The 14536-nt window shown below is 44.1% G+C and overlaps 1 protein-coding gene across 1 annotated transcript in view; it reads right to left on the bottom strand.

The window, feature by feature from the left end:
- Positions 1-14536, bottom strand: part of OGFOD1 (2-oxoglutarate and iron dependent oxygenase domain containing 1) — a 574156-nt gene that overhangs the window by 414463 nt on the left and 145157 nt on the right. The window contains exon 3 of the mRNA XM_069640278.1: positions 3425-3471. Coding sequence (XP_069496379.1) covers positions 3425-3471 — 47 coding nt within the window. The remainder of the gene's footprint in view (positions 1-3424; positions 3472-14536) is intronic.

Raw genomic sequence — 14536 nt, 5'->3', positions numbered from 1 at the left:
GGATAGGAATGGTCAACAGGCAGTTATGAGTTTAGTGGTGTAGGCCGAGGAAGAGGCTGCAGCATTAACCTGTCGTGAGAGTGGCAGGGTAGAGTCGAGGTATACTCCTAATGTTTTGGTGTTTTTGGAGACCTTGATGATGTTTGTCGATATTGAATGAATTGTATTGTGGGTTGAGTTTGTTGAGGCGTTGTCTGGAACCCATGAGCAGAAGCTCGGTTTTGTCATCGTTTAGACAAAGCCTGTGTTTGGCCATTCAGTCTTGTATTTTGCTGTAGATTTCGTTTAGGCGGGAGGAGTCCTTCTCGTAGGAACCTGAGAGCGTGATGAGGATCTGAGTATCATCAGCGTAGTTGGTATATGGGACTTTCATATCATCTAGGAGGTTGAATAACATCTTAGTAAAGATCTGTATCTGGGTATACAGTGTGGGGGAGACACATGAGCCTTGGGGGACTCTGCAAGTGAGGGGAGATGGGTCTGCTGAGGCAGTGTCTGAAAAGACCCTCATGGATCTGTCGCAGAGGAAGGATTGGATCCATTTGGCTGCGTTGGGTGAGAAGGAAGCTAAGTGGTTAGGTGCGAAGTCAAGATGCTGTGGTCGACTAAGTCGAAGGCTGCCGAGAGGTCCAGGAGTAGGAGGAGGGAGGGGTGGCCTTTGTCTTTGGCCTCATCCATTTGAATCTTCAGATCTAGAAGGGATGTCTCCATGCCGTGTCTAGGTCTGAAGCCTGATTGGCAGAGGCCTAGGAGGTTGTGAGTTTCTAGGTGGTTCTGACTTTGAACATATGCTGCTTTATCTAGGACTTTTAGCATGAATCGGACGGTGGTGATGGGGCGGTAGTTTGTGAGAATGCTTCGGTCTAGCGTAGGTTTTTTTATAAGAGGTTTGACCCAAGCGTCTTTGAGATTCTTATGTACAGTGCAGGAAGCGAATGAGGAGTTGATGAGTGTTGTAATGAAAGGGGCAAAGTCTTTGGCTCCTTTGATGGAGGCTGGACAAATGTCCCCTTGGCATTTAGAGGGTTTGAGGCCGGCAATTAAGGATTCTACCTGTTTAATGGTGACAGGGGAGAATTCAAATAGTTCTGTATTGTCAGGACAAGGTTTATGGGTTTGGTTGGAGTTGGTTGTGCCTTTAGTGGCTAGAAGAGTTCTTTTGGTTTCTATTTTGGCCTGGAGTAGAGCTATTTTGTCTAATAATGCCTGCTGGAAGTTGGCACACCAGGTGACATCTTTGTCACAAGTAGATTGGGGAGGTATGGGCGAATCCATTTCCTTGTGGATGGTGAAAGGTTCTTTCACTATAGAGCTGGCATTTTGTATTCTACTGTTGAATGTGTCGCTTTTGGTTTTGATAATGGCTTTTTTGTAGGTGGCGGCGGCTGTCTTGAAAGGAGCCTTATTTTGAGGAGAGGGGTTTTTAGCCAATTGGCTTCAGAAGATCCTTTAGATTTCCTCAATGCTTTTAATACGGGGGTGAACCATTTGTTGAGGTGACAAGGTTGTTTGGCTTTTCTAGTTTTGAGGGTGGCTATTTGGTCTAATGCTAGCAGTAAATTCTTGTTGAACGTGTTAACCTATGCTGCTGGGTCTAATTCCGAGAAGGTTCCCCATATGTGTTGCAGCATTAGGCCTGGGCAAGTGGTATGGGCAAACTCCCAACCACACAAATCACCCACTTAGCCTCACAGGATGCACACCAGACTTAACATATTACCCAAGCCGACACAGAACCATAGGAGAAAAAAAAGAGCTTCTGGGTGGATGCCTCCCAGGATACAGCAGCACAGGACCCAGTCCCTGGATTCTTCGTCTGGAGTCAAAAGAACTGGACACTGGATAGGAACTTGCAGCAGCGGTCATCAGAGGAGGTTTCCAGCAAAGGTTTCTTCATGGATTGTTGCGGCTGTGTGCATTTGGCACCTTTTTTACAGCAGTCAGATGAAGAACGAATATGACTGGTTGGATTCTCTTCACTCTCTCGGTCCTGCACTTTGGTGAGGGGAATTCAGGGATTCGAATCGTGACTCTGGAGGTCCAGGAGGAGTCCACCAAAGTTTAAGACTGATTCAGAGTTCGGAAGACCATGCACTGCACCCAAGGTCCTACGGTATTGGCGGTTTGCAGCCCAGGAAGGTCGCAGCACGTCAGAGGAGAGATCAAAATGCAAGTCTTCTTGAAACTAGTGGATCTCACCAGCCTATGCGTAGGCGTCGTCGCATTTGGGACGCCCAGGTCGATTGGAAGGAAGGGTTGCATCAGGCTCCCGTTACATAACATGCTCTCTGGTTGCTTGAAATCGCTACAGACGTATTTTCTTCCTCTTCGGATTCAGCTCCAGTGGTCAACTTCAGCAGCTTCCAGGTTTGGAGTATTTATCAGGAACTACAGCACAACTTTTGCAATCTCTCGGGACAGTCTGGGAGTGGGTTCATTTCAGGCAAGGTGAAAGACAAAGGGCTGTGGAGTTTTTGATTCCTCCCACGCTTTCTGCCTTCTCTGACACTCTGGAGCCTAGGCGGGAATTCAAAGGATTCCCGCCAAAGACAAAACTTCCACTGAGGTCGTTCTCGTCTAGAATGGTGGCCCTTTTGCATTAGCAAGGCTGAATTAACAGCCTCCAAGTAATGAGACTTCTTAGTCACTAAGGTAAAACCACTGCCATCAGCCAGTCAAGTAAACCTGCAATTGTAACAAAAATGCTACAGGTAAGTAAGCAAGGTGATACATTTTATCACCCCAGCAGTCGACACAAGATGGTGTGCGCTGGATCACTATATAAAATGTAAAGGGCATGAAAATCCCTCTTTACCCCTTGGTAACAGTAGTTCACCCAAGTACATTAAAGAGAAATGAACAGGGAAGCCCAAAGGGGCAACACAGCCTAAGCCCAAAAGTTATAGGAAACTGTAACTCCAACAATACACTAGAGACGTAAAAAGGTCACCCATAAAAAGAGTAAAAGACTAGGGGAGGGGGGAAAAAGATTCCCCTTCACCTAGGGAGAAAGGAAAATAATCAAGTTCTGCGGTGGACACGGGTCAGGAAGATTTATCACTGAAATGAAAATCTTATCCAACACTCCTCTATGTCACCACAGTAGGGAAACCCCAGAGTATAGGGAAAGATGGGCATTTTAAAAAAAAATAAAACATTGAGATAGTTAATCAGAGTCTGCATCCTCCGTCTAACCCGCCACAACAGCCAGTCTGTTCCTAAGCACAACCAATCTTATTAAACAAAAAGCACAAGGACATATGGCATTTCGATGATCAAGCAATTATGTCAGGTACGGAAGTCAGGTTAGTATCTACATCTTAATTCCTCAGCCAACAACTAAAGCATTATACCTAAAGAATGTCTTACATCTACAGAGAAAAGAAAGAGTTGGCATTATAAACAAGTATCTGAAGGACTTTACCTTAAAGAAGAGATGTGCGGTTCTTTTCGTTTCTTCAGATCACTAGACTTTTGAAATAAAAGAAAGGAAAGTTAAACTAATCCCAGATAGAACAGGTTCTAAACAGCAGGAAAACGACTGATGGGCTCAACAGATTGAAAAATGTGAAGGTTCTTCTCATGCCATCTAGCCTGAAAAGGGGGTCTTGCAACATGAAGTGTAAATGGTGCATATCAGTCATGGGAAGGGTCTGACATTGCCCGATTGGTACTGCGTGAAGTGTAGGTGTGTGTGCAGAATGTTTGTTGCAGTTATGTGCATTCATCAGGTGGGTGTGTGCAGGGTGTGGTGGCAAGGGAGAGTTCTCTTGGCCTTTCCCATGGTAATGGGCCTACTTTTCCCGTACCCTTGTCTGTTGTGTTGAGCCCACTTGGTGGCTGCATTATCTGGAGATTGCGTGTTGCCTTGCGTGGGTTGGCAATTCTTTAAGAGTATTGGTACATTTAGCACGAAACAGCCTGTCAGGTAATGCAACTGCTGTAGTTCACGTTAAGAGTAGTTCGCTTGGCCTTTTATGAGGACAACAGAAATTATACCAGTATTCGCTGTGCAGTATTTCTCTTGCATTTATTTCACCAAGACCCTATAGTTTGTGTCGTGTGTGTGTGTGTGTGTACTATTTGAGAACTATTAGAATTTCTGAGACAGACATGCGAGGTGAGACGACAGTTCTGAAGTGGTAAGATTGAGGACAGACATGGTGAATTAGGGGGCGGGGGAACAATCAAGTAAACATTGTCTAGATTAAACCAAAGGAACTTTACATATACAGACTCAATATTTTTTGGAGACTTTGCTTTTTAAGGTGGTCACTGAAATAGTAAGAATTTACCTACATCTTCACAGTGTACAACATTAGAAAAAGAGTGATCCATTTGATCCCATCCACAGTTTAACAAAAGGATTGCCATACTTACAATTTAAATCAGATTATTGTTTAATAATTTCAGTGGTTCGTCGTTGCATCTGTTTACCCATTCATTCACTGTAAGGCTGGATGCTGTGTGCGAAGGATGTCAGAATGAGTAAGATCAAGACTGGAATGGTTATTTGTGAATGTAGTGCCGTGCCTGTGCGTTTCACTGGAGACAGTTGGAAGGATGAAGCCTGGGTGGTGGGCCGCGGTGGGTCCTACAGCTGCACACCACCACTTCCCCCCCCCCCTCCTTTGTTCGAAGGAGATATATGCCATGTTAGAAAGGAGGTATCAGTGAAAATATTAACCTGGGGGTTGGGGGGGGGGTCAGATTTCTGGACTACAGGTGTTGTGTTTTGATAAAAAAATAAAATGATCAAAAGCTAAGGTCAACAATGAGAAAGGCCAGATTAGACAGAGGATGTTTCAAGAAGGGTATATTAGGGAGCAAGATGCAACAGATGTGATCTAATTTGCTTATCCTGCCTCTTTTCTCCACAGTTGTCCTTTCTAGGAAAGGCAATAATGGCAGGTGATGACTGTATGGTTATTCCAGTACTCAGCTGTACTTAGTTCTGTTGCTTATGCCTTTGATAACTATAGTGACGTTACAACTTTCAATAATTAATTTATCATCAGATCCTCCAATTTCCAGACAGCAGTGCTCGCGATAGTCGAAACACAACGGGGCAGATCCTCAAAGTGCATCACAAGGAGACGCACAACTGAGCCAAGCGCCATCTCATTGCAATGGGCAAATCCGCAGATGTTATCATTGAAAATTTACTTTGCACTTGAAAGTGCCAATACTTGCACAAACAAGAGCAAACAAGGGCGTGTACAAAGCACATTTGATGCAATGTGCATGTTTCATTCACATCTGTCAGGTGTGCACATTTCCATGCAGAAATTACTTAAGATGCAGGGCATTCATACAAACATGTGCCATCACCCTCAGAAACACATGTAAACCAGGAAGAAGCATATTGCAACATCCCACCGCGTTGAAAAGCCACAAGACTCAATCAGCATGCAACCACCCAACCAAAATGGCATCCAAAGGCAATTAGGATGGCCTGCCACGAGGCAGAACAGAGCAGCAGAGTGAAAAACTTCACCGAAGCAGAGCTTGAGGTCATAAATGACATGGCTGACCAAGAGTCCACCATCCGCTACATAGATCACTAAAGGGTCTGTTCAGCAGTCAAAAATGCCCCGTTGGCTGAACTGACCGCAGTGTGAATGGCCTGGGTGTTACTTATCGCACCAGAAAGGAGATAAGAGGTGGTATGACAAAGAGTTCACCCCAAGGAGAACATAGATTATCAGCAGGCCCAAATCAGCGGAACAGGGGGGCAGCGCGCCCGCAAACAACAGCCATATACCAGCTAAGGAGGCAGTTACCTCATGTGTCAAGCAGACTCTTTTGTATAACCCAAAACTAATACAGCAGACATTCAAGATGCTCCAGATATCTGCTCTCTGTGGAAATGCATGTAATTGCTTAGATGCATCAAATTGCTCAAACAGATATACAGAGAGCCGTATGTGGTCAATAACAGACGTGTAGACTACATGGCTCCATGACAGGTTGACTACATCCACAGCAGAAGCACATGATCCCACAGACAGGTTTTAGGTTTTAACTCTTACCCACACAGATGCAGATGCTCTTGAAGACCAGGGTCATGCAGGTGGACATCGAAACATCACTGACCCCTGGGGGGTGGTTGCAGCTCGTAGCACATGTGAACGAGGAACACAACTCCTGCCACAGGATGAATGTACCCACAATAATGGGGAAATCCAATCACAGTCCCTGCCACAGAGCACTATGACAGCTCACCTTAGAGGACTGACTATGCGCAACAACCGGCAACACACACACATTGTGATGAATCAACTTCCGGGGCACTAGTGGTCCAGGGATGAATATCGGTTTCTAAACCATCAATCAGCCACACACCTCTAGTACACCAGAAGGGACATGAACAGATTGGAAACACAAGTAAATTATAAACCTCCTTGTTCAATTTTGGTACGTGGATGGAACAGCAGGCTTCTCTCTGCAAGGCCGTGGATCGTTGGTTAGTTGCAACACAGCGAAAATACAGTGTGTGGTAAAAAGTACCCCATCCCTACCACATCTGAGGCATGCGTCACTGTCTATCTTGCCCCATTTGAAGAGCATTGTGCCGGAGTAGTATACCCTGTGAAGGATTTTAAATTGTATAAGCCGCATCTGTGGCGCCAGAGCCTTTGATATATAAGTAGGCTGGCCATGGCAGTAGGAAGGTGTTGCCTTCCCCCTTCCTGAGAAGATTTCATGTACCCGTGGCTGACACATTCCAGCTAAATGTGACAGAGAGAACCGCGCCTGTAGGCTGTGTCCCCTCAGAGTACACTTGACTATGTGTTTGTTGTGCGGCGAGCATAGGAAAATGTGTGCGATTAGCCACACACATTTTCTGAGGTTGTTCTCCCATCATTCAATTTCTGACAACATTTAAAAAAAGCCCAGACGAGCGCTCACTCTCTGTGCGGATGTTCGAATTCCTCACACCGTTACTCTTCATGGGAACAAGAGATGCATATTCATCAGACTGTGTACCCAGCTGATGTCCATCTGCAGCACACTTGCTAGGAGAGGGCTAGTGAGCGAAGTAGCAGACAGCAGGATGGTCATGGTGCAGAAGACCACAGCAAACCGAGAGGAGTTAAGAACGGCCAGGCAATTGTACAGGGATTTCAGGGAGCAGATGGCAGAAATGTGCATGTGCATGCAGTGTAAAGCCCATAGGCATGTCCCGCTATAAATGCGCCAGCATTTTGAGGCCACTGGTGTGGCCAACAACATAGCTGCTCTCCTTCAATGTTACGATACTGAAATGGTGACATGTTCCAGGTGAGGCACAGTCTCCTCCAAGTCTTCACTGGACCTGAATTGTCCAAGCTCTTTTAAACCTCACAGTACTCCAGTTGGCAAGACCGCAAGCAGAGCAGGTGCCCATTGTGGTCAGAATCCGCAGATAGAGCAAATACCATGCTCACAAATGACAGACAGAGTTGATTTCTGGGGTCCCTGTTTTGTTGTCCATGGCTGAAGTGTGTAGTTAAGACAAATACATCCTTAGTTCTTGCGACTGTGTGTTGCATCTAATTTCTCTGATGCTCGTTTCCCTGGGTCATAGGGTTGTGCGTTACCAATGTCCGGGGTTGTTCAATGGCTAGTCAACTCAGATATTCTTCATGAGTGATGTTCAGTTGGTGTGGGGTGGGGGGCTGTGAAGGTCACGTGTTTTATGGTGCCGTCCCATCCCAATGACCAATCAACTTCAAGGTGTTAGATGGCCGTGAGGGAATTGCATGTGGATAGCATAGATATGTACAGTCACCTTTAGTTAGAACAATGCATATAATTCACCTATACACCTGAAAAGTAGTTAATGTTGGGAAGCAGGAGTGATAGTCCCAGGCGCCCAAGAAGTGCAGGGTGAGACAGAGGCCACGAAGTGTGTTGTAGTTGCTTGTGCAGGCCATAGGGGCGGAGGGGAGTTTCGCTAGAAGCCACATTAGGGCACTAGGCCCAGGCCTCGGACGTGGAAATAAGCATGTGTACGCAGGAACAGGGCTGTATCATGGGCAACGGTGAGAACAGCCAGAGCCGCAGAGATTCATAAACCCTCCATTGTTTCATACTGCCAGCCTTCATACCCTAGGTGGAATGAGCCCTACAAGGCCATGAGGGGGCTGAGAGTTCTCTGTGAAAAGGTTATCCCACAAGAAGGAGGGCACGAGCCTCAGACCTTCGCCAGACCCAGTTTTAAGAAATAGTGCCCAGATGCCCCAGTCCCAAGACCCCAGCATTCCAAGTTATGAGCCAGTTCCAGACCACCGACCATAAAACTGTTAGAACATCAATCGATCAGAAAAGATCAGAAAGCAGGGACGGCTTCCCCCGCCACTAAGTCATGTGATTTGGGCTGCAAAGTGGCGGGAGGGGCAAAGCAATAAACCTAAAAAACCAGGGTTGGGAGTTTTGGAAGGGCGCTGACGTGCCTGGGATCAAGTTGGGGTTGCACGTCATACTGAACTCGAAAGTATCCTCTGCGCCCATGTCTGCAGTACCAGGTGCTAGTTATATTAGAGATAGCGAATGCGTTGATATTCGGCTTTTAAGTGACAATTAACTGTGACTTCACGCCTGATGACGTACCTGGAGGAGCCCACATGGAAGAAGACGGGCAGAAGGGGCTGGAACCAATGGCCTGACATTGCTTACGGAGCAGGTAGCCTATGTATAGGGTTGCACCAACCAGCCATTAGTATGTCACCTATGTAACTTACGTCACTGATGATGCTGTGTGCCTTTTTAACGTGTTACTTGTGCTGATTTTGCCCGAGCGCTCCGTGGCAGTAGAGTTCTTTGCTGGCGCACACTTGTCTTCTTACAGAAATAAACCTTGTTCTCCTTGCAAGAGGTGTGCTGGACCTTTTTCCATAGTTGGTTGTATTTTTTCTGTTGTATGCGATAAGGGGTTTCGTTACATTTTTGGTGACCCTGACATGATCCTAGTGACCCCAGCGAAGCCGGAGCCTTCCAGGCCACATTTCTGGAGGGGCCACGCCGACCTGCAGTGACAAGACCCAAGCGTGCAACCCGTAGTGGTGTACATGAGCCATTTTCACAGAATTCCCGTTTGCTCTTTGGAGCGGGGCACGGCTCCTAGGAAGGTACAGGCCGTTATTGGGACCCTGTGACAGAGAAGCTTGGGTGAACAGGCAGATGTAAGTACACCTCCTGCGAGCAACGACAACAGAGGGCAAGAGTGAATAGGGAGGTGTGGTATGATTTGTGTAAAAAGGAAAGCGCTAGAGACCATGCAGCGGTTTTAAATTTTTTTTATTATTATTGTTATAAGGATAACGAGAAGAGAACAGAAATGTGGGATCTTTTCCTAGCTAGGAGAAAAGGTGGTGTCATTTTCTTTTTAATTGTGATAGATAAGGGGATATAAAAGCAAGGGCTCCATATAACTGGAGAGCTCAGATTCCTGTGCCCAATATATTTCGGGTGGGTGAAGGAAATGAAGTAGTAGTTGTTATTTTGGCCTATTATTTTAGTTTGTTGTTTTGCTGTATTAAAATATCATTTTGTATTAGGTGGCAGCCAAGGGAGGGCCTGTGGAAGCAGTGTGGGTGTGAGGAGTGAGAGGGTGTATACGGGGTGGGAGTGTGGACAGGGGGCAGCTGGGTAGCAGGAACAGAGGTAGTGACATTTTTGACAAAATTGTGTGTGCTGTATAACTTAAGAGGTTTTTATTAGTGTAATGATTATTAATATGGGATAATGCTCCCATTGGAGTATATGTAGAGTGCATTGCCGTTGTATAAAGACAAGATAGAAAAGTATCATAAGCAGTGGGTGGCGGAAACCCGGGTAGGGATGTCCTGCCCATGGCCAGAGCAGAGAAGGAATGACAGGGGGATATTAGAATACATGTCCACGTTTTTGGCTGCTAAATACAAGGGTAAACAACTACAGAAAAGAAAGGAGATTCAAGATTTACGGAAGATGGTAGAGGATATAGAGTACACTGATGGGTGCAAGCCCCAGTGTGATAGTGCCGCCCCAAGCGGGGTAAAAGCAACAGCGCCAGAGGAAGCACTGCCACCATCGCCTGGAGGACTGTACCTGCTCACTGCCCGCCCAACCACAGGTTACACAAACCAAACGTATGTGCCCTCACCCGCCACTGCACCACCCCCATATCAACCGACATCCAATACTGCAACACCACGGAGGCAATGCCAGCGGAGTTGGCACGGTTGAGGGCATTAAGGGGAGGGGAAAGCAAACCAGGGTGCTGTTTGGATGAGTGGAGGTCTGGAGACATTTTGTTCGGATTAGACAGGATGTGCATATTGAGAAGGGGAATAGTGGCGACCGGAGAGTGGAAAGTGTAGGTTATGTGACAGTGAGGTCAAACAGGGATGCAAACCGAGACTTGCGGGAAGGAGAATGGGACACTATGGAGGAGGAGGACGACGAGGCAGAAGAGGCACCTGAAATTATAGGTAGGAAAGCGAGGACCGGGCACACAGTTGCCGGTATTACATAAAGGCCCTGGGGGACGCATTATGTCCCCTGGGTCCACATGGACAAAAATAACATGATTTTTATTTTCTTTTATTGGATTTGGTTAAAAACCTTTACAAAAAAATGTAGTATAACAAAATCTAATACATTTCTCTTTACAATTACTCTAAAATATACAAAACATAAGTTTAAAAGAAAGGAAAATACACATTTAAATTAAACCAAAACATTCATATTTCTTATACATCTTATTGCATAGACGACGACTCATAAAACATTCATTTCCTTCAGCTTGGAGTCAATGTTTGTTAGAATCGAAAGTAATCTTAAAGTGAGCTTAGTACTTTCGCCCCACATACATCTCTGCCATAACGCTTCACGAGACAAGTAGGAATTGGAGATCATATATTTCCCAAACCTCAACTGTCGCTAATCCTCAAAGTATAGACAACTAAGTGTTTAAGAGTCTCGAGAATGGTCACATCCTTACAAAAGCGGCAGGAGCCGTTGTTAGATTCTTTATAACATATGCCCCATTTGCACAAGCGTTCATTGGTGTGAAAAAGATTGAGTTTATATCGTAGGTATGTATTACGACCAGATGCAGAAGGAAACTGCATGATATACCCTGGTCTACCACCCCATTTTCTTCTAAACTGGGCAAACTCATAGTAGGATCGATAGGACCCAATTCCATCTGCCTGGCAGTTCCAATAATATAAGTACAATTTTTGTTTACAGCTAGGTAGACATAATATTAGATCATCCTTCAAGATACCTAATAGAGCCATTAAATCATTCATTTTTTGAGCATATTTAGTTAAAGATCTCATACAACCCATCCTAAGATGTTCGTTCAGATCTTCGTAAAGAGAGTTACCAGGGGGATCCCAAATTTTGCATAATTGTTCAAAAGCCTCCAATTCCGTTTAGCAGGTAAGGGGAGAATACCTAGTTCATGACGAACTATGTCATTAGGAACGGATGCTGGGAGCTCTAAAACGCTTTTCCAAATTCCTCCCTGAAGTGTGTCTAGGATATCATCTATTTCATATATACACATATCTAATATACATAACATAGATGGTTCAACCTTAAGGAGGTAAAATTGAAGGACAGGCAAAAGAGAGAATCCACAGTATTTAGCCATGATTATTCTCATTTGAGAGACTAGGGGTTTGATTTTCTCACCCATTTTATCTTTCCACCAGATCTTTGAGAAAGAGTCCGATAGAGGATACCCCAAATATTTGACTTCTTGGATAATGGCGACCCGTGTGCCTTCCATAGTCCATGTGAATGAGCAACTCTTTTTATGGCCATCCTTCAATATCAGAATACATGATTTGGAATGATTGATTCTAAATTATGTGCTTTGGCATAACAGAAGAAAGCATTTAGTTTATGCTGTAAGCCAAACAGAGTTTTGTCAAAAATAAGGATGTCGTCAGCGAATCCAATGTAGTTCAATCTAGTTCGACCAATTAGAATGGGATAGATAATTTCATTCACCCAACAATCCTCTATATCACATGTATACAAATTGAACAACACTGCTGCCAGTGTACAGCCTTGTTTCAACCCAACTTTTGATGGAATTGTATCAGTTAACATACCTTGCTTGCTAAGGCGCACTCTGTAAGTAGTGTCAGTATGAAGTAGGCTTATTAGTGCCATCAGATATGCCGGGAAGCCCATCACCATCATCTTCAACCACAAGTGATCCCTTAGCACAGTATCAAAAGCTGAGCTCAAATCAAGAGCTGCCATATAGACTGCACCCGTATGATTATGTTTGGAATTCCACTGAATATATGCAATCAGTGTAGCATTGAGAGAGCATCCCATTTGCCTACGAAATCCTGTCTGGAATTTAGAAAGAATGGCATTTTTTTTCATAAAGACTTGAAGTTCTTCAAGAATTAGTTGACAGAATACCTTAGAGGATGCATCAGTTAACGCAATAGGTCTAAAATTACCAGGGTCATCAATGGGACCTTTTTTATATATAGGGATTACATTTGCAGAGCACCATGAACTCGGAATTACTTGGGAGTAAAATACTGCGTCAAATTTGTTTTTCAAGATCACTGCCCACAAATGAATATCCAATCTATAAAGACAAGCTGGAATACCATCGGGTCCCATAGCCCTAGAAGGATTAGATTTCATAATTGCCCGTGAAATATCTTCTAAGCTCCAAGGGGAGCGCATTGGTATGATATTATGAAACACAATTTGAGGATTGATTTGGAAATGAACGGGTAACTCGTATTTCGACACGAAGTAGGTGGCCCACTGATCAGCTGAGATACCATTTTCTTTCAACCCTTCATTGGTGCCATTAATCAATCTTAATATGGACCATATTTTCCATGTGTCACTTTTCAAAATGTGGTACATCATATTCTGGTTATCTTTCAAGTATAGTTGTGTTTTTAGATTGTTAACAGCTGATTTATGTTTCCTAAGAATGGTCTTTTTTAGGGAATAATATTATAATGGATCAAAAGACAACCTAGAAAGTCGTCCTAACTTATAGTTCCTGCTCTTCTTTAATTTGAAGATTTCAATATTGAATGTATGTAAATGGTGTTTTATGTCCAGTGCGGGTTTTCTATGATTAGACATCTCTAACAGATGGTATTCAATCCTCTTAGAGATAATTTGATCTACACATACAGGATCAAGAAGGGAATCAGACAATAATAGATTCAAACCAGAATCGACTCTAAGACGAAGAGTTAGCTGGTGACATATGGATGGGTTCCATCTAACAGATAGGCCCAATCGATCATTCTCAACCAATTTTAGAGACGAATTAGGAGTAAATCCCCAACCCTCTAACTGTAAATTGATAGAGATAGCATTATGATCACCAAATCCTAACTTCTTGATGTTCACAGAGTCAGATAAAAGGCAGAGATTAGAGGATTTGAAGAAGTGGTCAATATGTGAATACAAACCTCCCCTTGACCATGTATGAGAGGCATCCACCGTTCCAGTGGATATCCCAATTAAGGAAAAACTCCACCCATTTATTCCCATTCTTAGCCGAGCTGGAGGCGATATGGAATTGTTGTCCCGGGCCATGATTGTGCATTAAACAAGAGGAGTTAAAATCACCCCCTACCACCACACCAACCTCATCATCATGTCGTGTATAAACATCTTCTAGAATAGAATCCAAGATGTCAATAATATTATTAAACATTATTGTAGATCTATTCCAATAAATACACATAAAGATTAGGTATTTGTCCTGTGATGATACAGGGGATAATTCTATGGCTATTACGTTAGCATCCTTATAAACGAGTTTCGTTAAAGATTTACAGGCATTGTTTACTAGGATAGCTAGACCCCCCCCCCCCCCCCCGAGGGTCTACCCTTTGCCCCTCTGGATGCAGGTTGTGAGTAACAGACAAATCCTTCCGTCAAACATGCATTGTTTCCTGAAGTAGGATTATAGCAGGAACAAAGTCGCAGGCATTGATTGCGGGAGGCTGTTTAAACCAGATAGTGCAGCATCCATTGCTATTATCTGCTTGACCAGATCACCACTGATTTGAGGGGGCTGAGTTTGCATCATGTTATGGTCATTCGTGACTATGGGTGCAATGGGTTTATCCAAGAAGATTCTAGCCTCAGAGTCAGAATGAATCAAAAAAAGGGGTCAATCCAATAAACACAAAATTCTCTTTTTGTTCCCACACAAGTTTCATAATTAATCTGGAGTAGAAACCACATGTCATCCTGTTATTGTATCTGTTTGCTAATCTTATCCAATCAATATCATCTGAACCTATGGTTCTTAAGCAGGGTATTGTGTGAAAAGCTTTTAACAGGGAGGAGCGATTCAGGTTGAGTTTTATATTGATACTTGGATCACTTTCCCATCCCAGGATGTAGGGTGTATCAAGGATAGTATCAAACTCGTTGTGGACCACTTTTTGGCTAATAGTAGAACTGCCAGCCACACTAGAAGCAGCCAATTCTGTAGATATCATGTTAGCATTTCCTTTGGGTATCTCACCATTTGGCGGAGATATCTTGG

The sequence above is a fragment of the Ambystoma mexicanum genome, chromosome 1q (assembly GCF_040938575.1).
Source record: "Ambystoma mexicanum isolate Mex_15411 chromosome 1q, UKY_AmexF1_1, whole genome shotgun sequence".
Lineage (NCBI taxonomy): Eukaryota > Metazoa > Chordata > Amphibia > Caudata > Ambystomatidae > Ambystoma > Ambystoma mexicanum.
Note: the sequence above shows the minus strand (reverse complement) of the source record. Positions and strands in the feature narration are given on the sequence as shown.